Source organism: Microtus pennsylvanicus, chromosome 5 (assembly GCF_037038515.1).
Source record: "Microtus pennsylvanicus isolate mMicPen1 chromosome 5, mMicPen1.hap1, whole genome shotgun sequence".
In the NCBI taxonomy this organism is placed as follows: Eukaryota; Metazoa; Chordata; class Mammalia; order Rodentia; family Cricetidae; genus Microtus; species Microtus pennsylvanicus.
Window position 1 is genome coordinate 10,324,399 of NC_134583.1, and position 24,260 is coordinate 10,348,658.

Sequence of the window (24,260 nt, forward strand, 5' to 3'; positions counted from 1 at the left end):
GTCCACAGCGTTCACTCCTGATGCTGGAAACTTTCAAAGCACATGCAGACTCTTCACTTAAAAGCAAACTATTATCCTGGAGACTTCTTTTGCCCAAATTGTTGAAAAATCTGAGATTTGTAAGTTCTAAATAAAAATTGTTCTCATGCATAAAATAGGATTGAAAACATTGTATAACATTTTATATGTAAGTTTTGAATTACTGCTTAGTAGTAAACTGATGGTATAATTTAAAAATGTGTGTTCATTACATTGCCACAATCTCTTACTAATTTCAACAAATTATGACTCTTTTCTTAGAAGGACGCCAGATAGGTTTTTCAAAGTAATTATTAATGACAGATGAGTATTGCTTTGGAATTAGTTTTATTAGATTAGAATTTGAAGTCCACCCCTGTTTTCTTTTTTCTTTAATTATATTTTATTTCTTTTAGATAGAGTTTCACTATGTAGCCCCCTGGCTGGCTTTGAACTCTGAGAGATTCACAGGCGTCTGACTCCTGACTGCTGGGACTAAAGACAGGTGCCAATGTACCTAAATGCTAGTTTAGTTTTTAGATTATAAAATGTGATCCTGGTAACAAAAAATTTGGTGGAGAGTCACTGAATATTTACTGTAAAGTTAAATAACTTTTCTATTTAACTAGTCACAAATATCAAATTCTATAGGAAGTAAACAGGAATATCTTAACACAGTCCCTAATCAAAGGCTCACAATTGTTAATGAGACTACCTGTAATAGGCAGGGACTTTTCAACTGTAGAAAAGCTCAAATCCTCCTGCCGTATTGTCTTTTCATTTGGGAAATGTGTAATAATTTATATAATTCTAGTTGAACAATATTTACAAATACTAGTATCTACTAGTTCTTGACTCAAACACAGCATGAGAAAAACTATTCTTATGCTAGTGAGGAAAGCAAAACAATGAACATCTCTCAAGTCTGCCTCTGCCTCCAGGGTGTGATGCTCTGCAAAGCCCTCCCATTGGACAGTAGGTTTGTTAATACCCAAGATGAAGCAGGGCCAGAAACTCAGTTAATTCCACCTTTCTCTGCAGCATACTCTTACTATAAAAATATACAGCAAAGCTATTGTCTTATGAAAGTGAAAATGGGTATTTATTTATTTTTGAAAGTTAATAGACCTAAATACGGCTAAGAGATCTAAAACATGGAGACTTAAGGCTTATTTCTAGCTTCAAGAATGATACTATATAAACAATAACATCAGATAACTCAGGGTCTTCAGGAAATTGTACAAAATATTTTATATACATCAGTTAAGAATGGCTCAAAAATATTATTATGTAAAGAAATACCTAAGATGAAGTATCATTTTTGGTGAAGGCATTCTGTCTGTCTTCATACCAGGCCATATTATCACAGACTGAGAAGCCACAAAGATACAGTAAAACCGCATTGTCCATGCCCTCAAATGGCAGTATTTTAAGGTAATGCATATCTAGAGTGGATCAGAGGCTATTTAAGTGCCTTAAAGTGGAATCAAGCATCATAATTAAGACTAATATTCTATTACATTTTCTAGTTTAGCTTGTTTTCTCAAGATATGTACATATTATGACTATCATATCAGTATTTATAAGGTGACTTTGTAAGTCACATTTTGAGTATTTGTTTCATTTTATAGTAGCAATCAAGCTGGTATAAACTATAAATAACATTTTTATTCTAGTATGAGAGAAAATGCAGCAGATTGTTTCATTTATACTGCTTGTTCACAGCGGTGTGTGTGTGTGTGTGTGTGTGTGTCTATGTGTGTCTGTGATTTTTCCCAGTCGACTTTGAAACATTATAATCATACCTGGTGTCCCTGAGCACTCCAGTCACTCACAAAATGATTTTAGGGCACAAGTGCTCTTCCCTGACTATTGATTTTAGAATTACAAATAAAGAACCACAATAGACCAAGGACAAATAAAGAACAATAGACCAATGACAGCAAAACCACTCCAGGCCTCAAGATACATCACAGAGCCAAAGTAATAAAAATAGTATGGTACTGGCACAAAAGTAGACAGACACTAAGACAGATAGAACAGAACAGGAGACCCAAACATGAATACTTATGACTAATATCTAATATTTAACAAATATGCTCAAAAGATCTCTACTTGGATGTAAGACCTGCTCCACAAGAGGAACACCGTGCTTGGTACTGGAAACCTTGTCTACTACCCAGAAGTAGTGAAGTCATGGATCTTGGAGAAAACCCTACGGCCACCACTTTGCTAAGCCATAGCATCTCTAACTACATTCTAAATATTTGTCCTTATGCCCACAGATAGGTATAGCTATTACCTCTTATCAAGGAAATGTCTCTATGCAATGGGTGAAGTCCACTACAGAAAACCAAAACTGATCAAATGCATAAATGTAGAGTCCAGTCCTAAATGATACATCTACAACACAACTTCCACCCACATCTAAGGCTCAGGGAGCATTTCAGAAGATAGAGAAGAAAGACAAGAACCAGAGGACCAGGGAATTTGCTGTGGGACTATTTCCTAGAAATGCTAGAAGCTACATGCATGAAGTCTCACCAACATGATAGCCTAAACATGACCTAGGATAGCAACAGAGAGTGACATCACAAAGGGAAAGCTCATAAGGTCTCAACCCTAGACAAAAATACAGGCAACTAAGGAATGTCCAGGCTGGAGAAACAGGCTTCCCTAGGGAAGAGCAGACCAATTGACTACCCAGTACCATAAGTAGCATTCTACAGACTGAGCAAGTTGTATTTATAAATTCAGGAACAAACACCTAACACACCACTACCACCACCGACACCAGCATTTGAAAGAAGGGGAGATATATAAGAGGATCTGAAGGTTTGAAAAGGGAGAGAAATGATGACGTTGCATCATAATCTCAAGAAATAAAAAAATTATTTTAAAAAAGTTCTGAACAAAATCTGCTTTCTAAACTCCTCAGACTCTTACTCCCCATTTTAAAGTGGGGAAGGCTGCTGCTCCTTTCATGTGACTTTCTGGCATTTTACCTATTCATCTTCAACAAATGTTGCTTTTGAAGAAACGTGAAAGTTAGATTATTTTAACACCAGCTGAAATAGATGACCTCCCACTGCCAGGATAGTTTTGCAAAATATAATCCCATCAGAACATGAGATGAGGAAAAGGGAGGAAAGAACCAGATCAAAACTTGGGGCAGCAGAAGTGTCAAGATGAAGCAGAGATCTCCTTTGTAGGTACTGGCCCTCAGAAACTCACTGAAGTGGATGATGAATTCAAGCTTCGTACTTTCTAGATGTGCATGGCCATAGAAGTGGGTGCTGATGCTCTGGGTGTGGAAGGGCTGTATGGTCTGAATTAGTGGTGGGAATCACAAAATTCTCCCCGACGAAGCAAAGTATCAGAGTACGCCCGCTGTTGAGCAAGGTGCGTTCTTTTTTTTTTAAATATTTATTTATTTAGTATATAATATTCTTTCTGTGTTATGCCTGAAGGCCAGAAGAGGGAACCAGACCTAATTACAGATGGTTGTGAACCACCATGTGGTTGCTGAGAATTGAACTCAGGACCTTTGGAAGAGCAGGCAATGCTCTTAACCTCTGAGCCATCTCTCCGGCCCAAGGTGCATTTTTATGACAGAGCGAGGAGGACTGGAGAGTCTGCTCATGGACGCCTTGTGGATGCCAATCTGAGTGTTCTCAACTTTGCTACTTAAAAAAAGGAGAAGGATAGTCCTAATATGTACAACTAATGTGCCTGTGTGGATGGGGACCAAAAGAACTAGCAGAATCTGAAAGCTTTTCAATCTCTCTAAAGAAGATGAAGTCTGTCAAATTGTTGTCATTCAGCCTTGTACAAAGGAGGCAAGAAGCATAGGACCAAAGCACCCTAGATTCAACATCTTGTTATTCTATTTCCCTGGTGCATCGCTCTGAAGAAACAGTGTGCTAAAAACCACAAGGAGGAGGTTGCAGAATATGCTAAACTTTTGGCCCAGAGAATGAAGGAAGGTAAAGAAGACACCAGAAACAGATTGCCAAGAGACATAGGCTGTCCCTGCTGAGAGCTTCTAAGTGTGAGTCTAGTCAAAAGTAAGTCTTTAAGAGTAACAAATAAATTATTAGACCTTGAAGAAAAAAATTAAAAACTTGAGGGCAAAGCAAAGTCCAAGATCTATCTTAACTTCTTTACTAAAATAGAAGGAAAAACAATCAGAAAACTTAAAGCAATCCAATAATACCTCACCCATTTCTGCTTCTTGAAACAAAAGAAGTTATTACAGGTCACTGGAAGCTGGACAGTGGTGATGCATACTTCCCAGCAATCCAAAGACAGAGGCAGGCTAATCTCTGAGTTGAGGCCAGCCTGGTCTATGGAGCAAGTTCCACAGCAGCCAGAGTTACACAGAGGAACTGTATCAAACCAAACCAAACCAAAAAAAACAAGTCACTGGCTGAAAGGAGAAAGGATCATGCTTTCAAAACTCAAATGTCAAGGGAAGGCACTTAAGAAAAGCCCATTGCTTCTTCTCAGAGCCATTTACCAGTGCATAATGTAACAAGCAAATGTATTAAGCAGTTATTGGATGAATGTCCTAACCATGGGTGAGAACCTTCTCATCTCTACTGAATCTGCCTAGGAAGAGCTGACAGCACCTGGCACAGATGTGTAAGCAGTACAATGTCACCTGTACTCAACTGATGAGCAGCTCTTAATGGTGTCCTGCTTGGTATAAGAACAAGCCTCAGCTACAGCATCCCTTGCATGGGAGGGGACAGTGGGAATTGAAGGGAGCATTACTATGCCAAAGTCTGCCAGCCTACCAGCCCCAGCAATGAGATGAGGTACGAAACTTGTACACTCTCATAATCAATGAGTGAATCCCTTAGTATTATATTAAAAGCCGATTCCTGCATGACCTAAGGACTAGAAACTGATGGTAGCCAAGTAGCTTTCTTCCTTACATGAATGATGCAAATAATATAAATGCTTTTGAAAAGCAAAGATTAGTGAGGGAAATTAGGATTTCTCTCTTTGCCTGGGCCAGTGCCAGGCACTTTCCTACTTCCCCCATGATGGAAGCATGTGTGAGTAATCAAAGCAGGAAGGGGATTCGTCCGAAGAGGATGAGCAGGAGGAAGATGACGAGATGGAGTGAACAGGAACAAAATTCATCATATACATATAGAGAAATGCCAAAGAAAGAAAAGTATGTTCATGTCAAGTCTGCATGAGCTTGAAGGAGCGCTGCTGCTGGGAGAGGGAGCTCACGTCAACATGTACACTGGACTTAGTGCACAGCACTCACCCAAAGCGAAGCATTACTGGGACTGTTTATTTGTGATAAGTGAAACAATTATGCAAAAATATTTAGAACTGAGTTCCAGTGCTGGTAAACGGGAGTTTAGACATTTAAAAAGAAGTATCTAGACCAAAGCATTTGTCAGAAATCCACTTGGTGGAAAAGAAATTCTGTTAGTGTTAGGAAATTTGGGAAAATAAATTCCATCTTCTAATTAAAATGCTAACAGAAAATGAGATATTACCAAAGGGTGGGCTTTATTACTAAGTTTAATTTTAAATTGTAAGTTAGAGATACATTAGTGTTTGGCTTTTATGACTATCAGTTTCAGTTCTAGAGCCTATATTCTTTTATTAAAGAAGGAAAAATTGATTAGTGTTTAGATATCTGAAAAGGAAGACCTAACAAGAACATTTAAAACTATTTATTGCTAACTAATACTTTCACTGAAATAGCATTGCTACCCTAGAAAGTAACAGCAGAATTAAGGTATGCTTATTTCAAAAGGACCCAAAGTCCTAGTCTCCCGGTGTGCTTATTTCAAAAGGACCCAAAGTCCTAGTCTCCCTAAGTGAAGTGTTCCCCACTACAAAAGCACTAAGGAAGGGTGGCATGTTCTACATTCTGTGACTTCAATGGAAGAGTAAAAAACACAATGTGAACTGAGTCAGAAGAGCTGAGTGGAGTCTGTGGGCTCTGGGAAGAAAGGCTCGGAAGCATATTTTAATCCTGTATCTAGCATACAGGTACACTTTCAATTCAGGTACAAGGGTGCAATGAAAGTCCATTAAGATGACCTCTATCTAGCTTTAAAAAAGTATCTTGCCAGGGCTGGAGAGATGGCTCAGTGGTTAAGAGCACTGGTTGCTCTCCCAGAGGACCTAAGTTCAATTCCCAGCTATAATAGGATCTGATGCTCTTTTCTGTCTGTCATGAGGCCATACATTCAAACAGAGCACTCATATGCATAAATAAATACATTTTAATAAAATACAAAAATAAAATAGCATCTTTCCAGGACTTCCTGGCTTCAGCACTGCTAACTTTTCAGACGAGCTCTTTTAGGCAGGCTGTCTAGAGTTATACAGGTTAAGAGTACCGGACCTCTGGCCATTACACAGTACTAGCTCTTACCCCACTAGGATATTACTATGTTTCTTATTGCTTCCCTGGTGTAGGAGGTTCTTCTGTTTATGTGTTGCTTTCATTGGTTGAATAAAGAGACTGTCTTGGCCTTTTAATAGGGCAGACTTAGGTAGGTGGAGTAGACAGAACTGGATGCTGGGAAGGACAGACGGGCAGACGCCATAATTCTCCTGCCTGAGACAGACGCTGGTTAGAATCTTTCCTGGTAAGCCACAACCTCGTGGTGATATACAGATTATCAGAAATGGCTTAAACTAATATGAGAGAGTTAGCCAATAAGAGGCTAGAAATAATGGGCCAGGCAGTGATTTAATTAATACAATTTTTGTGTGAGTATTTCGGGTGTAAGCTAGCCGGGCGGGACAGAACAAGGGGCCTGCTCCCTTCAACACTACCCCATTATTTTGTCTGCCCTTTAAATTGCTACTTGTGTAAATTTTCTGATTCTGTAATGTATTTAAGGTTAATATAGATCTATATAAATGTAAATGTTGCTATTTTTAGGTAGCATATTATATCTATCAGTAGGGAAATGAGATAATCACAAATAGCCGGTATGAAAAGAAGCCATCAATAAATAAAAATTACTATGTGAGAAATGAGTTAACAGTGGTGACAATTTAAAAACTTCATTTGAATACTAAAGAAAATTAGTACAAATTGCCTTTATTTAGATAAAATGGCCCACAAAACTATAATTTATATTTTGTGTCTTAGTTTCTAGCTATTAGAGATACTCAATGATGTACTCATTTAATAAACCTATTTATTAAACAGTATGTTCAGTGTGGTAAGTACTATAGAGACAGTTACTACTGACAGAATCAACAATAATTAACAAATACATAGTCCTTATCCCTTAGTTTTAAGTTTAGCTAGAAAAAATTAGGTATTCAACTACAGTTTAAACACAGTGAAGTACATTCATGGGCAAAAGTAAAGAATGCCAAAGAACCCATCCAATCACACATGTGAAAAATATCATCTCTATAATAGAGTCAAGAGATGAAGGAAAATTGTTATTTTTTTAAAACAGGGATAAATGGTATTTTTTTAAAAAAAAATCTATATTTTATTTATCTTGTCCCCCTGTGTGTATGTGGAGAACAAAGAACTACTTTTGGGAGTCTGTTCGTTTTCCCACCACATGGGTCCTAGGAATTAGGTCATTAGGCTGATCAGGAAGCGCCTTTACCTGCTAAGTCACCTCATTGGCCCAAATAATCATTGTAAGAAATATATTGAAGGTTATTATGCCATTTAAGATTTTATTAAAAAATGGTGGCTTTTATTCATCTATGAAAGGACCACATAAGGTATGAAAACATTTTCCAACTGACTCACTGAAGCATCATGTGTGAGTCAGGTGTAAAACATAGTTGGTATTAACACACTAGCAGTGGAACTAAGCAGCTGTCCTGGCAGTTCTGTTTCTACAAGGCATCCTACAAATGGCAGGTCTTGCCTGGTATCCACCCTCTGCCCTCCAGGTTATAATAATGCAGTGCAGCAGCTCTCTTCTTCCAGCTGCAGGCCCACCGGCTCCCCAGACACAGGCTGGGCAGGGAAGGAAGAAGACAAGGACAGCACATGTTTCAAGCAGTTGCATCCTTTTTCTGCTAGGTACAAAATAGACCTAGGCACAGCTTACTTTCTCACTTTCGACAGAAGACTACATAAACATGAGGAGGGATGGTGTTCTCCATTATGTGAAGAGTGTTAATTTCTTTTCACTTGATTCCTATCACTGGAGATGTGAAATTGCGATTGCAGGTTGGTTTCAGTGTGCAATATAAAGTTTTCTACCTGTCTCCCTGGGTACTGTATGCGAGCTATCTATTTTCAGATCATATGAAAATTGGAGCAAGAAGCATTTAAAAGTACCAGGATCATTAATCCAGTTCCATAGCTGTTACACCAACACAGGTGGTCTATGATACCTGATATGACGATCTCAGGGACATCCAGAATGTTGCCAAATGAAGCGGTTTTACGGTGGCCCCGTTTAGGCTTGGAATAGGCTGAAAAAACACACATGTACAGTATACATGCAAACAACCACAAACAGTAACACAGGAAATGACTGCAAAACAGAAGAGTTCTGAAATAGTCATGTTAATTACATCTCATGCAGAATGGCATGCACAACTATCTAACTTTTCATCCATGCTTAGGAAGGTGCTGTTAAAGAGCAAAAACCAAACAGTCTAAGACGTTTTACACACTGGCTTTAAATAGCAGGACCAAAAAAAAAGCACTCAACAACAAAGACAGACAAAACCGCAGAACATGGAGAAGCTAAATTCCAATGTGTTCTTAGAAATATTCTACCTAAGTAAAATCAATGATATGAGGTGAGGGTAGGGAATGGATGGGTGGGAGGAGGAAGAGTGCAGTTAGTAAGGTAAGCTGCCAGATTTGTGCTGATGACACAAACAGGATCAGATAGCTCTTTAAGTTAGGTGCTTCTTGGAATGTGCTATAAATTAAAATCCCAGGATTAAACAATAGTTATCAAATCAAAGCATAAAAATGTATGTTTCCATAAGTATTTCTTTTAAACTCAACACTAATTATAGCTTTCAAAGTCTAGGGTATTTAGTTGTTAAATATGAAGGCTGTTAAAAGCTGGAGTATGAATCTTTAAAGTAAGACAATTCATTAAAAAATTCAAAGGATGTATTGTTCTACATTTAGATAGCGAGGACAAAGTAATTTATTTGTATATGATTATCCTTGAACTGGAAAAAAACGTCACTCCTACAATATGTAATTACAAACCTGTAACTGATTAGAAAAATTAGACTCAACAAAAGCATAACTATTATCATAACATGACTTTCCCTTTTAGGTCAGAAATCAATATGATGTGTCTATTCTGAATGACACTTGTGAAGTGAAATGGTTCCCCAAAAGTGTTGGGGGTATGGTTCTGTCCAAAGACAATTGTGCATCGTGAAGGCCAGTAGAAGGTGACTGACCTCTGCTCAGCTTGACACTTTCTGAGGATTTACCTGGGGCAGAGACAACCAGTTCCCTGCTAGTCTCTGATCTCTCCTTTTCCTTAGCAATGGACTCTAACTTTACTAGAGCAGCAATGTCAGATATGGATGCAGATCTCTTCTCCTAGAGGTAAGAACAGGCCACCTGACCGTGTCACTCTGGCTAATGGCGTGCATGTAGAAGTTGTAGAAAAGGTCTTCGAAGCTTGCTTTCTTTGGTTACCACTTCTTTCCTGCCCCCTGAACTGTGGAAGTGATGGGTGAACTGTACCAGCCATTTTAGACCACAAGGTAACCTTGAGGACAGAAGTTAAATAGAGACTGTGACACACAGGGACACAGAAAACCAGCTGCCTAGTGACCACGGGCATATCTAGACTTGTCTATGTGTGATCACAGCTTATGTGTTCAGACACTGTTATTTCCAGATTCTTTCCTAGCTAAAGGCTTTAGTGGGGTTGATAAACTCAGGGACTGTGATTAGTTTAGACAAATACAGTACAGTTCATCTGGATGCCACTTTCTACAAAAGAACACACACAATCAGAATATTTTACATAGAAAACAACTAAGTTTAAAAAATAAAGTCTGTATCTATAATTAAATGATATGCAGATAGACCAAAATATCCTCTGAGAATTTGTAAGTTTTGTTGTTTGTTTACACTTCCACATTCTCCAATACAATGTCCATTTTTATAATCCATTCTTCTCTAACCTTGGAAGAATCAGAAATAACCAAGTAAGACTCAACTAAATTGGCACCACTAAAATAAAATCTGGCAAAAAAAGAAGAAAAAAAAAGAAAAAAGAAAAAAATGTGCAGTTGATCAGGTGACCAAACACCATTCCTTTTCATTTTGACCACTCTGTCTACTGCAATGTTTTAAGGGCTTATAAAATGAAATTTAAACACTAGCAAAATCAATGTCTGATGAAACTACTACTATCTCATTCTACCATCAAACAAACAACTCCTAGCTCGGCTATTCTTGCCACTGGCAGGATGGTGGGAAGACAACATAGTCCTGGAGCACAATTTTATGCAATGGTTTTTTTTGTTTCTTTGGCTTACCACAAACGGTGGTAAATTACTCCGTCACTGCACTGTTCTGGTATTGGTGGAATTTCAATTTCTTAGAGCTAGTTTACGTTTGAGGAGAAATAATTCTATTTGATAAAATCTGTAACTAGAAAGATGTATTTTATAAACCAAAGAAATTTTAAAGTCATATTTCTCTTATTTAAAATTTGAGCCAAACATACAAATTTATGCTGGAAGTTTAGAAAACATACTGTAACCCTGCCATCTGTTCACAAAAGTACGTAGAAGACAGAAACACCCTGCAGCCCCACTGGAAACAATTGTGAGCATCATGTAAAACCACAGTCATTTTCTCTTTGGACTCGCAGCCCCTTTACCTGGGGTCGCCACGATCCTAGCTTCTATCTCAGACATGTCCGCACTCATCCTCTTGCCCTCGGAGGTCGGGGGCAAGCTCTCCACACTGCTCCCACGAGAGGCTCCCAAGCTCAGCCGTCCAGATTCACTCTGTTAAAATTATAGGTCAATCTCAATTACTGCAGTTCTTTTTATGTAGAGATCCAGGACAGGCAAAGAGGAAGATGACTATGGTACTGTTCTGAAAGACGGAATTTTATACTGGGAGGGAGCTAAAAAAAAGGAGAGCAAGCTCAGATACATGCCTCTCAGAGTAATCTAACCAGCAATGGCCACAGTACAACCAACCTGAACAGGATGAAGTGACAGAAATATGAGAATTCCTTAACTGGCCCATAGAACAACAAAATGTATTTCACACTGCATAGGACCCTTAGTTAGGGTGGATCACTTGGAGGAAGGGGCAGGTGTTGGCAACAGCAACAACCAGCAGAAAGGAAAACAACTTGTTTGATAACAAATGGCAGCAAAATTTCATGTCTCTCACCATAAGCTCATTGGTCTGGTGCAGGAAGAAAACTTAAGATTGTTACATACGTGGCAAACTAGCGACCTATTTAGTGTAATGTTATAACTACTAGTAAGGAAACCATGCAATTTTACTTTAATAACAAACCTGTTGCTTTGCCTGATTTTTTAGCAGTTTTGACTCTAAGCGTTTAATAGTATCATTTGTGGCAGGAACTTGCTCCAGATTCGTGTCACTTTTATTACTGGTATTTGTAGAAGCGATGTCCATGAATGAGCCTAGGAAAACAGAAACATTTATAATTTTAGGTTGAGAATGATATGAATGTCTCATTCAATAACTGAGAAGACATAAATAAAAACAGCAAGATTTCCACACCAATTAGACACCCTAAACAAGCCCATTTTGCATGAAGGTTACAGACGGCACAATACAGAATCAGTCAGTTTTCTAAACAGATGAGACTAACGTAAGGGTTTAGCCCTGAAGTAGAACTGAGGGTTTAAGCTGAGATGAGCAGACCAGAGGATGAGAGAGTTTGAAGGACATAGCTAGAAGTCAGTTTGGAGAGCACTGTTGGAGTCCCTACTAGGACTCTTGTTCTGGATGTATGAGGGTGGAGCTCAGGTATAAGATGAAAACAAACGCTCTTTCTCTTCTGGAGCAACAGGTTACCGTGCAGGTTACCAAGTCCAAGAGTCACACAACAAAAAAGAAATCCCCCAAATGGCACAGGATAGCATCAAGAAACCCAGTCACAAAGATACTAATGTCTTAAGGGGCTGACTCCAAGTTCCTGAGGAACATGCTCTTTCCGAAGAAGCACAAGAAAGGCCTGAAGAAGATGCAGACAAACTATGCAAAGAGCAACGCACCTGCAGAGGCCATTAAGGATCCTGTAAAGCCCAAGGTGGTTAACGCAAGGTGGTTAACCCAAGGTGATTAACCCAAGGTGCCACAGGCCCCAACCACAAACTCAGCCTTCTAGCTTTCATTGCTCATTCCAAGCTCGGGAAGCAGATTTGAAGCTACACGGCTAAGGGTTATTGGCTGTGCCGAAAACTTCCAGTTCCAGCTCAGGCTCCCAGAGGTGCCACAGAGAAGGTTTCTATCAACTACTATGAAGACAGAGGGACTGGTGTCACACACCTACACACTATTTACAGATGGTCAGTGCCCTGTGCTGCTTTTACAAATAAAATGGAGGCATGATCTGCTGGGGGGTGTTGTCAAAGTCCTGGTATTGGAAGAGGTAACCAAGGAGATGGAGATGAATGGCTGAGGGAATAAGCCAATGGCTGAGCCCTTGGTACTCTGGCACTTAAAGCTGACGAAATGAGAAACACAAGCAAAGAAAATCAAGAATAAGTTGGGGATGGTCTCAGAGACATAGTATTTATTTAGCATTCATAAAGTCTTAGATTCTACTAGTTTTGCAAAACAATAACCACCAAAAAAAAAACAAAACAAAAACAAAACCCCAAAAAACTCTAAATGACCAGAAATGTAATGTGAAATTCAGATTAGTATTGGGTCCTGCACAACAACTTTAGAGAGTGTAAGGAGAGAATGTAAGTGATGAATGCCAAACATTCATTAGCATCAATTGTGAATATAAAATTCCATTCATTTGCCATAGTTATACAGAGATAACTGGTGACCTGGATTCAAAGTGAGACTTTATTCATTCACAGCAACATAATATTCAATCCTTCAGCCCTAACTAAGAAGTAACTCTAGACATGGAAGGTCTTCAGTAGCTCTTTAACCTCAGGACCTTCATGAAGAAGAGCGAGGCACCTGGCAATGACCTGCAGTGAATCCAGAGAAATGAGGATTTCACTCCTTTTTTCATGTGTAGCTTCAAAACTTCACGGGATGGAGGGGAAATGCTAAAGCTGCTGACGCTGTGTGTTTACCTGTGCTGGTGGCTGAGTTGCTCTGCCCTTCATCAGAGTACTGGCAAGGATACTGTAAAGGCTCGTCCGCTCCTGGGAAGTACTGTAGTAAAAGCAAGGCACAATTTAAAATGCCTTTAGTACAGGTAAACCCCAATACATGAACTCAAGAGCACATGTGCATCACTGTCTTAGTTTAAGGTGCACCAGAGGGCCACAGCTCTGCCTTCCCTCCAGCGTGTCTCGACATGGAATGACTTCTGTTTCGGACCAGACAAAGATGTGGCAGTGCTCCTTCTGGAAAGTGAGCTGTGGACAATGTCTTGTTCCGACATAAGCACAGAAGACAGGACGGGAAGCTCTCTGGAGGAGCACACAAAATGGAGGGCTAACTGCTCAGAAGTATATGTGACTTGGAACAGGGACATATATTGAAAATTGTTGCAAGGACTGTTAGTCTGACTGCTGGCAGTGCGCACCAATGAATCACCTTTAGAGCCAGTATTTAAGCATTAAGAACATACTTTACGGAAGTCCTCTTATGAACTGTGGACATAATACTGAAATTATTTACTGAACAATGCAGTAAAATTTAAGGGGATTTTTTTTTCAAATTAGACAAAACATAGGTGACCAGTTATAATTTGACTTACACATCTTAAAGTTTAGGTGTACAAACTTTAGTCAAAGTTACTTCTTAATTATTTTATTGAAAATAATCTACAAACTTTAGTCAAAGTTACTTCTTAATTATTTTATTGAAAATAATCTACAAACTTTAGTCAAAGTTACTTCTTAATTATTTTATTGAAAATAATCTATTTTCAATGAAAGAAAAAAACACCCTAAAACATTTGAAATAACCCCAAAGTGTTAAGATTTGGAGAGTAGGGAATTTAATTACCTTTTTAAAAGGATTCTTTTAAATTAAAAGATTCCATCAGGCACAGAAAAAAAGTTTAGTTTTTATTGGTGTCTGAAAACATGCAGTCAAAAGCCAAAATAGGAAATATTAAAATTATTCAAATATATACCTCTTAAAATAGATCTCCAGCACACTATATAAATGACTGCATTCTGATGAAAAGCTGATGAAGTTAGTTTAGTTCAGCATGTTATTAATTGATCATATACATGTAGGCACTGAAAAGCTTTAGATGCCCTATACCAGCATCTCTCATACACTCTGGTACCCAGGAACAAAACATTTATCTATAAACATTAGTACAGGACAGCAATCCCAGAAACCTCACCTACCCATCTTGTCATTACAGAGAGAGCGACATGTTCCTAAAGTAATGTTTTTTCTTCTGATAATACGAGTAAGAAATGCCTATTCTAACTTTAAAGACAAAGGGAAGTATAATGCAAAAACAGTTCCCATTCCCTCATTTAAAGCCCATTAAAACTCGGTTTTAGTTATAGTTATGTTATAGTCCCCAAACCCAAAGCCCCTCAAAAGAAGGATTATACCCGCATCAAGTGAGTCATTATTTTCACAATCTCCTCCATTGAAGGGCGCTGAGAGGGGTCCTTAGACCAACAGCGGGTCATCAGACTCTCAATGGGCTTAGGTAAATTTTTGATCAATGGTGGTCGAGTACCTATAATTAAAAATTAGAGGGATAAAAGAATTACCTACCCAAAGAGCAGTGCAAGATTTTTATAGTTTATTTCCAACAATATCTGAATTAACATTTTTTGTCTTTTAGTTTACTATTTATTGAATCTATACTTATTTTCACAAAGGGCAAACTATACCAAAAGTTTCATTAAAAATTGTAACGCATGGTGGTAATAACAGTAAGAACTAAGACTACTTCACCTGGATGTAAGCAGAGACTGGCTTTTGTTTCCCAACTGCTCAAACCCAAATAATCACATAGAAACTATATTAATTACAACACTGTTTGGCCAATGGCTTAGATGTAATCCTAGCTATCTCTTACATCTTAAATTAACCCATTTCTATTATTTTGTATTTTCCCCGAGGCTTGTGGTTTGTTACATCTTGCTTCTTGGGCAGCTACATGATGTCTGCCTGACTCCACCTTCTTTCTCCCTGCAGCCACTTTAGTTTTCCCACCTACTTATATTCTTCCCTGCTGTATGCCAAAGCAGCTTCTTTATTAACCAATGGTAATAAAACATATTCATGGCATACAGAGGGGAATCCCACATCATATAGATAGGGAATCTCCCCTATCTGTCTAAATAAAAAAGGTTTTAATTTTAACATAGTAAAATTACATATAACAAAACAGGTATCAAGCAAAAATTACAGCTATAATATTTAGTCTATTTGTATCTGGTAAAATTAAAGAAAATATTCTATCATCTATTTTATCTTTGTGGGTCTAAAGTTTCATAACTAATTTATCTTTTATCATAACTAAGGAAAACTACACCTTTAATCAGCACTTGTGAGGCAGGGGATGGCAGAAATCATGGATTCTAGTTCAGCCAGGGCTGCAGGGTAAGACTGTCTCAAAACCTAAACCAAACTGTAAAGCACTCTTTCAACAAACAACAAAGGCCAAGTGCATTAATTAAGAAAAACAAGTAGCTGACTTGAGGCAAGATGAATTTTTAGACTATAAAACTTCGAATATATTTGAAAAAAAAATCTTCCATTTATAGAAAACGATCTACCACGCACTGACTTCCTCAACTATGGCGTAACTTAACTTCCTTCTGTCAAGCAGTATTAGACTCCCTGACTACCCTCAACCATGGTGCCCCACCCTGACATCCTTCACCATGCTATTGCACTCCCTGACTGCCTTCCTATGCAATGCTATGCCTACCAACTTTCCTCTGCTGTACTGTTTACGGATGGATTTACTAAGACTGCAATGGCATTACTAAGCTTCTCCACTCAAGAGTGACGTCAGATACAGTATGGTCTTTGTAGGTTAATCAATCAACAAGTTAGTTCTTTTACTCTGTCCCTCATTGACCATCATTTGCTGAAAACTGACAGACTCCTGCATTTTCTACGACACTACAGGACATAATAAAGTGGGAAAGGAAACTGACAAAGTAGCTAAGATTTCTTCGAAGGTTTTGCTTGGCCAGTCTACACGTGATCTAAAGAGCCAGACAGATGTTTGTTCTTTGCTCACCGGTGAGCTAGGATACAAACGAGCACTCACTGGGGTGACTAGGGCACAGGAGGGACCAGTGATGCTCTAGTTCCTTCACAAGAGACCTATTAATGAGGAAGATGTCTACCACATCTGTGACTGGAGGTCAGTGAGACGTAACACTGTGCCCGTTAAGTCACTGAGGAAAAGTGGGAGCACTTGAATCAGAAGGACCTGCCTGTGGCTCCTAGCGCCATCACTTACTGCTTGTGGTGTCAGTACATGTAAGTACGGTCGAGACATACAACTAAAACGTGTGCAGCACCGAATGTTGTGCCCTTCTGAGCTTAAGTAACAATTATTACCAGCAGATCTGCTATTTGCTCTTTCTCCTTGATGAGAGATTTGCTTTCCCAGGAGAAAAGGGACCTAGCTTCCCAACTGTCTTAACAATACGAGATAAATATCATTTATTTATGTTTTCAAAATGCTTTTCTTTCCCCGAGAGAGACTAAAAGTACTGGCTAAGTTCTAAGAGTCCTTCCCTAATGCTGAAGTTTCCATTCTCCCCACCAGAACCAGAGACAGAGAAATGGAGAGTGCTAACGGAAGGTGGTCTGCTAACAAATAACTCTATTTTAAGTCAGATATACATGGTCTCTGGGGAAGAGAATGGGAATAGTTTTCCAGATATGAAATATACAAAACATATTAAAGGAAAAATTCTTTCAACAAACCATTATGAACAGCCCACATGATTCGGAAAGCTGGGCCCCCGATCTCATCAAAGGGTTTCCGGCGTGTTATCACTTCCCAGAGGATAATGCCCCAGCTGAAGACATCACACTTTTCACTGTAATTGCTACCTATGAGAAAAGGTAGGGGGAATCTTGAGACCTCTTTCTTAGGAACCACAGAAACCACTAGTCGCATAAATTCTAAAGACAAGAGATTGTCACACTCAGAGTTGAGCATTTACTTTCTTAAATATTTTCAAACTATAGTCTAATGAATTAAATATAAACAATATACTCAAAATCCACATAAGAAAGTCAGAATTTTCTACTTTTTCAACAGGATGCATTGGCCTTCTTCTCTGTGTAGACTGATCTCCTTCATAGGCATAGTTTGAAACACCTTTATATTTCTTCCTGTAAGTTTTTAACTTCTTTTTCAGAAAAAGGCTTATTTTTATTTTATGTGCATGAATGATGTTTTGCTTGTATGTATGTCTGTGTAGTATGTGTAGAAATGCCCATGGAGGTCAGAAGTCACCAAGCACCCTGCATCTGGAGTTACAGACCTTTGTGAGACTTCTGTGGGTGCTAGGGATTCAACCTGGGTTCTCTGCAAGAATAGCAGGTACTCTTTCCTTCAGAGTCACTGCTCTAACCCCTCAGTTTCTTTTAAGAATGTATCTTTTTGATACAAAGCATATGTTCTATGACTGAACTATATCCCCAGCTCCTGTGATTTGTTGCCTTAATACTTTTCCTGCTCTGTGACAAACAACATTCTTTGCTATCAGAGTAAAGTACTGTTTTGATTTAGTGGCTTCCTTTTTAATATATACAGCTAAAATTCTTAAGACCCTCTTATGTACTGTTCAGAAGTACACTATATACGTGTTAAAATGCATCCTGGATTTACATGAATCAAGGCAGATAGTCGGCTGCATCTCGCTCTGCGGCTGTACCTTCAAACACTTCAGGAGCCATCCAAGCAGCACTCCCTTTGTTATTGGTCATGTGTGTCTGGATATCACAAGCTGTACCAAAATCGCAGATCTTCAGAACTGTCCCTCCTGCAACCAGCAGCAAGCTATTGTAAAAAAATTCAAAAGTCACAAAGTCAGTATTTGATTTTATAGTAAAGAAGAGATAAACATAGAACTGGAAAAGCTAAGTTAAACGAATGCTATCAGTAAACTTCTATAAAATATAAAACTCTAATAGTATAGAGTTTAGAGGACTATCAGAAAAAATTAACGTAGAGAATTCAGGGAGACCATCATATTCAAATTTTGATGTCTCTCTCTACCTTTAGTTCCGTGACATTTCCTGACCAAGTGTCCCTTTGGCTAAGCTAGACACAGGTTGAAAAGTTTCTATAGTGAGGCACTAAGGTGTCCTGGAGTGGAAGTTTAATCATAAACATTTATTCCTGAAAGAACAGCAGCACACAATAAAACAAATAATCTAACTGGAGATAAAGGAAAATAGATCAATACAGAAGGAAACCAATTAGTTTATTTGCTTTTGCAGTATAAGAAGTTGAACCATGGGCTGTGTATGCCAGATAAATGCTCTATCACTGAGTTATGACTATGCAGGGAGGAGACATGAACTCCCTGCATTCAGTCTAAGGACTTGTAGAGATAGGAAATCCCATTAGGTTTGAGGATTTTGTGGAGGTAAGAACTAGTAGTTGGCTGCTCTGGTCTTTCAGCTTTTGCCCCCTAATATCTCTGGGCAATTAGAGCAATTAGAATTCACGCTATAGGGAGAAGCCAGTGTCGCACCATTAAAACTTACTTTGGAGGCTTGAGGTCCCGGTGAATTAGAGCTTTGGGCTGCATGCTGTGCAGATAAGCCACTCCTTGGGAACACTGTAAACACCAACTCATGGCATGGGCAGCAGTGTAATAAGGCAATGGTTCGGCACCATGCAGCACTGCAAGAGAAAGGCACAACAAACTAAAAGGAACTTTATTGCACATAACATGAAACAATATAAACGCAAGCACCATAAACATCATCAGAACACACAAGTGAATATTCTCTTACAATATTCTAGTCCTGCTTCTAAGCCTTTTCTAGATAAAAAGAACAACAGCATATTTAAGACATTTTGGTGGTTAACTCCCATATAGTTGTTCAAATAAAATTAATAAGCACTACTATACTTTTTAAATTTGAATATCTTTCACACAATCACATAAGTGATATACGATCCTATTCATTATGAGCGAGGACTAGAGAAACAGTGAAATAAGATGGCTTTATCAGATGCTTACAACTGTATTATGTATTGAAGCTAAAAACTAATAGCTCTCTCAAATAAAATTAGACAATAGTATCTACAAAATTTAATAATGAAGAACACACTTAGTGAGCATAACTAAATGTTTGTGTAAAATAATGGTAACTTAAAAGCAAATGCTGTCAATTTTAGAAAGCTTACAGGGACAGCTCATGAATATACGAGGTTGGGATTTTTAGGACGAGAGCTTTGTTCCACAAAGGTAATACCAGCACAAAAGTTCTCTTTCATGGCAGCTGTGTTGGTTTGAGTGAGAAGAGCCAGTGCAGAACTTTGGCCTCTGTATCACGGAACTGTTTGGGAAGGATTAGGAGGAGGCAGCATGCGGATGGAGGCAGGCTTTGAGATCTCAAGACTCAGCCATGCCCAGTGTGCTCTCTGCCTCCTGCTTTCGGATAAAGATGGGAGTTCCCAGTTGCTCCAGAAAACACGCTTGCTGCCACAATGACACACCCTTTGGAACCCAAGCCCAGTTAAACACTTTCTTTAATAAGTTGTCTTGGTCATGGTTATAATAATAGGAAAGTAACTAAGACATTATAATAATAGAAAGTAACAATTTAAAATGTTCTGTGAAGTGAGTTTTCATCATTTTATGTTTTGAAAAGAACACAAAACAAATCACGATGAAATGATGTATAGCTAGAGTTCTAAAATGAAGGCTCAGAACTAAAAGGATAGAAAAAAATGTCTGAACATATTTTAAAATCTTTAAAAAGCAACTGTTACTTCAGGCTTTGGACATAATAAAAATATTGTTAACTCAAAAAATGTATATAAATGTTACAGTATCTTTCTTGCCCTAAGTCCTTAGCCCAAACAACAAAATGAACTCTGATGGCAAATTGTGAGATATAGGTAAATTAGTTTTTACTAAAAGCTCTCCAATTGCTTCAATCTACTAGCTAAAAGCAGGTATAGCTAATACTCACCATTGTACAAAGAGCCTCCTTCAGCATATTCCATCACAAGACACACCTAAAGGAAACATGCCAGAATTAACTGGAGTGACAACGTTGGGCCCTCCCTGTACATAACTTTGTTCAACTGTATGACTACCCTGAAAATGATTCCTCTAGCCACTACTATGAAAATTACACCAACAGAAGGAACAAATATATGTGATCTAAGAACTTGTCTTCTAGGTGCCTGTTAAGAGTAAAGATACATGTCAAAGTGGATCACAAGACTTTGGGGACCAAAATAGAATCACAAGACCTTCTCCAGTGCCAATAAAGACATGTTCTAGGGCATAGTGTCTAATAAGAAGGTGAGTTACTGACAGTGCAGTTCATAGGGGAGAACAGAGAGAGGTACACACTAGTCCGCGACAGAAGAGGCTTTTATTCACATGGGGTCTAGTATAGGAAGAACCCAGGGCTTGCTTACAGGCTGTGGGAGTCACAGGGCAGAAAAGAGGAAAGGGGGGGGCCTGAAAAGTTTCCTTTTGTGGTCCCTCACTGGCCACGGTCAGGTTAGCTAAGGACACAAGGCGAGTGGTAACATGAGGAATGTCAGGGGATTTCTCTTGGCCAGCAATTACGGGGTCCATAGTAGGGGAGGAAAGAATTTAGAAACAAAGTACTTTAGTTCTGGGAACTAAATTAGTTTTGAGGACTGTTGTTATTTACTCAAGATGAAGGAGCTTTATAAAATGGTGTCGCCAAGGCTAGCAGGTACCTGAGACAACTCTGCCAAAATACTGCTGTGTTAAAAGACTAGAAGCAAATGAAATGCAGGAAGTGTGACATTTTCAGAAATAAAGCTAAGACAGAGCAGATGGAAACAACTTCATATAGTATATAAACTGTTCATACTTGCCACATTGTTCCCTGTAGGCTTACAGATAACAGGAGAGACACTTACTGGATTCAAGCAGGCTCCATACAACTTTACAATATTAGGATGGTTCACACGTGACAACTGCCGGAGCTGTAACAAATTACAGATTCTTAAAAAGTGCTAATTTTTGAGTACTTATTTTACCATGTTGTTCAAATCTTATTGTCATACAGAACATCTGTTTTCAGTAATTCCTGTTTAGCAGGTTGCAAGCATTATGGAAATCCCCAGTGCCTGCCTGGAATCCCTGTCCTACAGTTTAAGTGGGAACACTTAATAGTCAAATATATTAAGAGAGAAATCATTAAAGCATGCACAAACTGCTATAATGGGAGTGAAGAACAAGTCAGGATAAACAGAGAGGAAACTAGCTGCCAAAAGTCAGAGCATTATCCCAGATATGGTACTGACCAAGTTACCCACACCAGAAGCTGTGTTACTTTCATTAGAGCTACAGGTGATGGATTTACCTACTCTGTATGTGCACCTAGATTTCTCGACTCTGAAAGCTAGGTGCTATTACTTCCATTTTAAGTCTGACACCTCGAAGTTAAGTTCCAGAGAGAATAAAACAGCTGTTAAAGATTCCATAGTCAGGACTGGAACTTCAGTTTATCTAACACGAAATACACACTCTTTCTGAATAGCGGCCCCCAATTCCTTTTTCTCTCTTAAGAGTTACTGCAGACAGCTGGGGAAAAGGAGTGTTATCACTCAGCTGTACAACATTTGACTAGCATGCCTTAGGCTCTAGTTTCAATCCAGAGTAAAACCCAAGTCAAACTCTAGCACAAATGAGGTGAGGGGCCCTTCATGGGAAAGACTGACATTCCAACTTCTGGTTTTAATCTTCCCTGAGCCAGTAATTACACTGAGGCTATAGTCATTTCCCCATCCCACACTGCAAATTTCTACAATGTATCTTTTTCACAAAACAGCGTCTTGCTTTTCCTCCCTCCCTGTCCTCTTTGCTCCAGTGGTCTCTTAACCTTTCTATCATATGGCACTAGACAGCTTTCTTTACAGTTGGTAGTCGTGAATTTTTGTCCTAATAGAAACTACTATGCATTGATGCACATAAATAGATTCCATCTCGGTAAAACTCAACACTGAACTTCATAAAGCACATTATTCAAGCATTTATTCCTGTTTTCTCTGAACGTTATAAAGTAGGTTAAACAATAAAGGCATACACTCAGAAGGATGTCGAGAATCTGAAATGAGATCATAGGATACACTTTTGGAAGCTGTCAAGCTAGAGACTAGTAACAACTCCCAGCAGACTAGAGCTAAATCATAAAGAAGCAATGAAAACAAGAGAACAACATATTTACTTCACAAAAGTCTTTTATGCAGAAGAAACGCATAAAGGGTTTACCAACAGACTTGCTTAGGAGACAGGAATCACACAAAGTAGAATTTAGCTAAGCGATCACTGCCTCCAAAATACCCCAAAGATAAATAGTATGTTAACCAGCCTGCTGGAGATAAAATTTACAATGCTGGATGTAAACGTTTGTTGGTTAGGATTCACAGCCGTTAGGCACACCCCCAAAGAACATGCCTCAAACAGGCAGTTCAGGGGGCAGCTCAGGGTTACAACCAATGTTGGTCCTGGGCTGCCATAAAGCCATCAGATCTCTTCTTGAGAAAACATAATTCTGCCAGATGGGCAAGAAGACCCTGATAACAACTATTTGAAAAGAAAAAACACTAGTGTACTTAAAAGAATTCTGGTGCTGTATAAATCTCCCACCTACATAAGTGGCTAGATTTGCAGTCTCCTGTCTTTGTTTAAATAGTTAAAAATATAACCTGGGAGAGATTTAAGGATGACGGCACGTGTGAAAAGTAAAAACCTACTGTGTGTATAAATTAGTCAAAGCCTTCCATTTGACGCCTGCTCCTCTTCGGGTGTCGGCCACAGCTGGCCACGCTTTTTCAGTAAAGAACTTTTCCTCTATTATTCCCGAAGTGGCTGGAGTAGTTTCTAGCTAGAAAGGTGTGTTATTCCTACAACATTCTAAGAGAGTCTTCATTTTAGGTAATGGGAAAGAATATCATTTCAAAATTAAAATACCTTGAAACAGATTTGGAGTTCGTGGATGGAAAACATTCCATCCACACATGGTACTATCTTCAGTTCAATCAGATTGCTGAGGTTCATGTACACAGAACAATAAAGATTGAGACACAATGTCTTTTATCACCTTCAGACGAGAGTATCTCTGATACAGAATGACTGGACAGAAAGGACATCACAGCTTACCTCCACAATGAAAGCCTTCCTCTCAGATTCACTTTCTATCTGTTTAATAGCAACATCTTTTGCTCTCCACTTAGCTTTGCAAACTACTCCAAAGGCTCCTCTTCCGACCACCTTATTAAAAAAACAAACAAAAACCCAAAAATCAGAAGCAGGCCCAGTTCAGTATGAGACAGGCAATTTTTAAGCCTCATCAAAGGTTTAGAAACCATCACTATCTGAATTTTCTAAGAATGAATTTTTCATGAAACTGAGGATGAAATGCAGTTTTAATCTCAGAAATTAACCTCTTCATTCTCAAGCAAAACCAAAAAATACAAGAAGACATAAAGGAGTTTTGTAATCACGGTAGAAAATTAAAGGCAAGACGAGTGAGTGGAGAGATAAAAAGGAAGGATAAAAAAGGACATATGACATTTTAAGAAATTAAAACAGCTTTCAAATACCAAATATGGGTATGGAACAGAGGGAGAAAGACTAAAGATATATATGATAAAAATGCATCACTATGAAGTGCCCACTCAATGTGTTATTGTCTGTACATGAAATATTGTTAGGAAGGAAAAAACAAATATGGTTATATGCAACAACATGGATGAACTTCAATAATATTATGCTAAGTAAAAAAAAAAACCTTGACCCTTGATACTACATATTTCCAGGTTCATTTATAAAATGCCTATGAGAAAATCTAGAGTGAGGAGCCGCGGCTGCCTGGGGATAAGGATGAAAACTGGAATTAATGTAAATGG

The 24,260-nt window shown here is 38.6% G+C and overlaps 1 protein-coding gene across 2 annotated transcripts in view; it reads right to left on the minus strand.

The window, feature by feature from the left end:
- Map3k7 (mitogen-activated protein kinase kinase kinase 7) overlaps nucleotides 1-24,260 on the minus strand; it is a 57,544-nt gene that overhangs the window by 21,020 nt on the left and 12,264 nt on the right. The window contains exons 2-12 of one of the 2 annotated variants that reach the window (XM_075971279.1): nucleotides 23,512-23,622; nucleotides 21,267-21,332; nucleotides 20,333-20,378; nucleotides 18,893-19,031; nucleotides 18,055-18,179; nucleotides 17,096-17,224; nucleotides 14,746-14,876; nucleotides 13,294-13,375; nucleotides 11,522-11,652; nucleotides 10,866-10,995; nucleotides 8,383-8,463 (exon numbers count right to left, since the gene is read on the minus strand). In XM_075971279.1, coding sequence (XP_075827394.1) covers nucleotides 8,383-8,463; nucleotides 10,866-10,995; nucleotides 11,522-11,652; nucleotides 13,294-13,375; nucleotides 14,746-14,876; nucleotides 17,096-17,224; nucleotides 18,055-18,179; nucleotides 18,893-19,031; nucleotides 20,333-20,378; nucleotides 21,267-21,332; nucleotides 23,512-23,622 — 1,171 coding nt within the window. The remainder of the gene's footprint in view (nucleotides 1-8,382; nucleotides 8,464-10,865; nucleotides 10,996-11,521; nucleotides 11,653-13,293; nucleotides 13,376-14,745; nucleotides 14,877-17,095; nucleotides 17,225-18,054; nucleotides 18,180-18,892; nucleotides 19,032-20,332; nucleotides 20,379-21,266; nucleotides 21,333-23,511; nucleotides 23,623-24,260) is intronic. The other variant, XM_075971280.1, reaches the window with a different exon arrangement.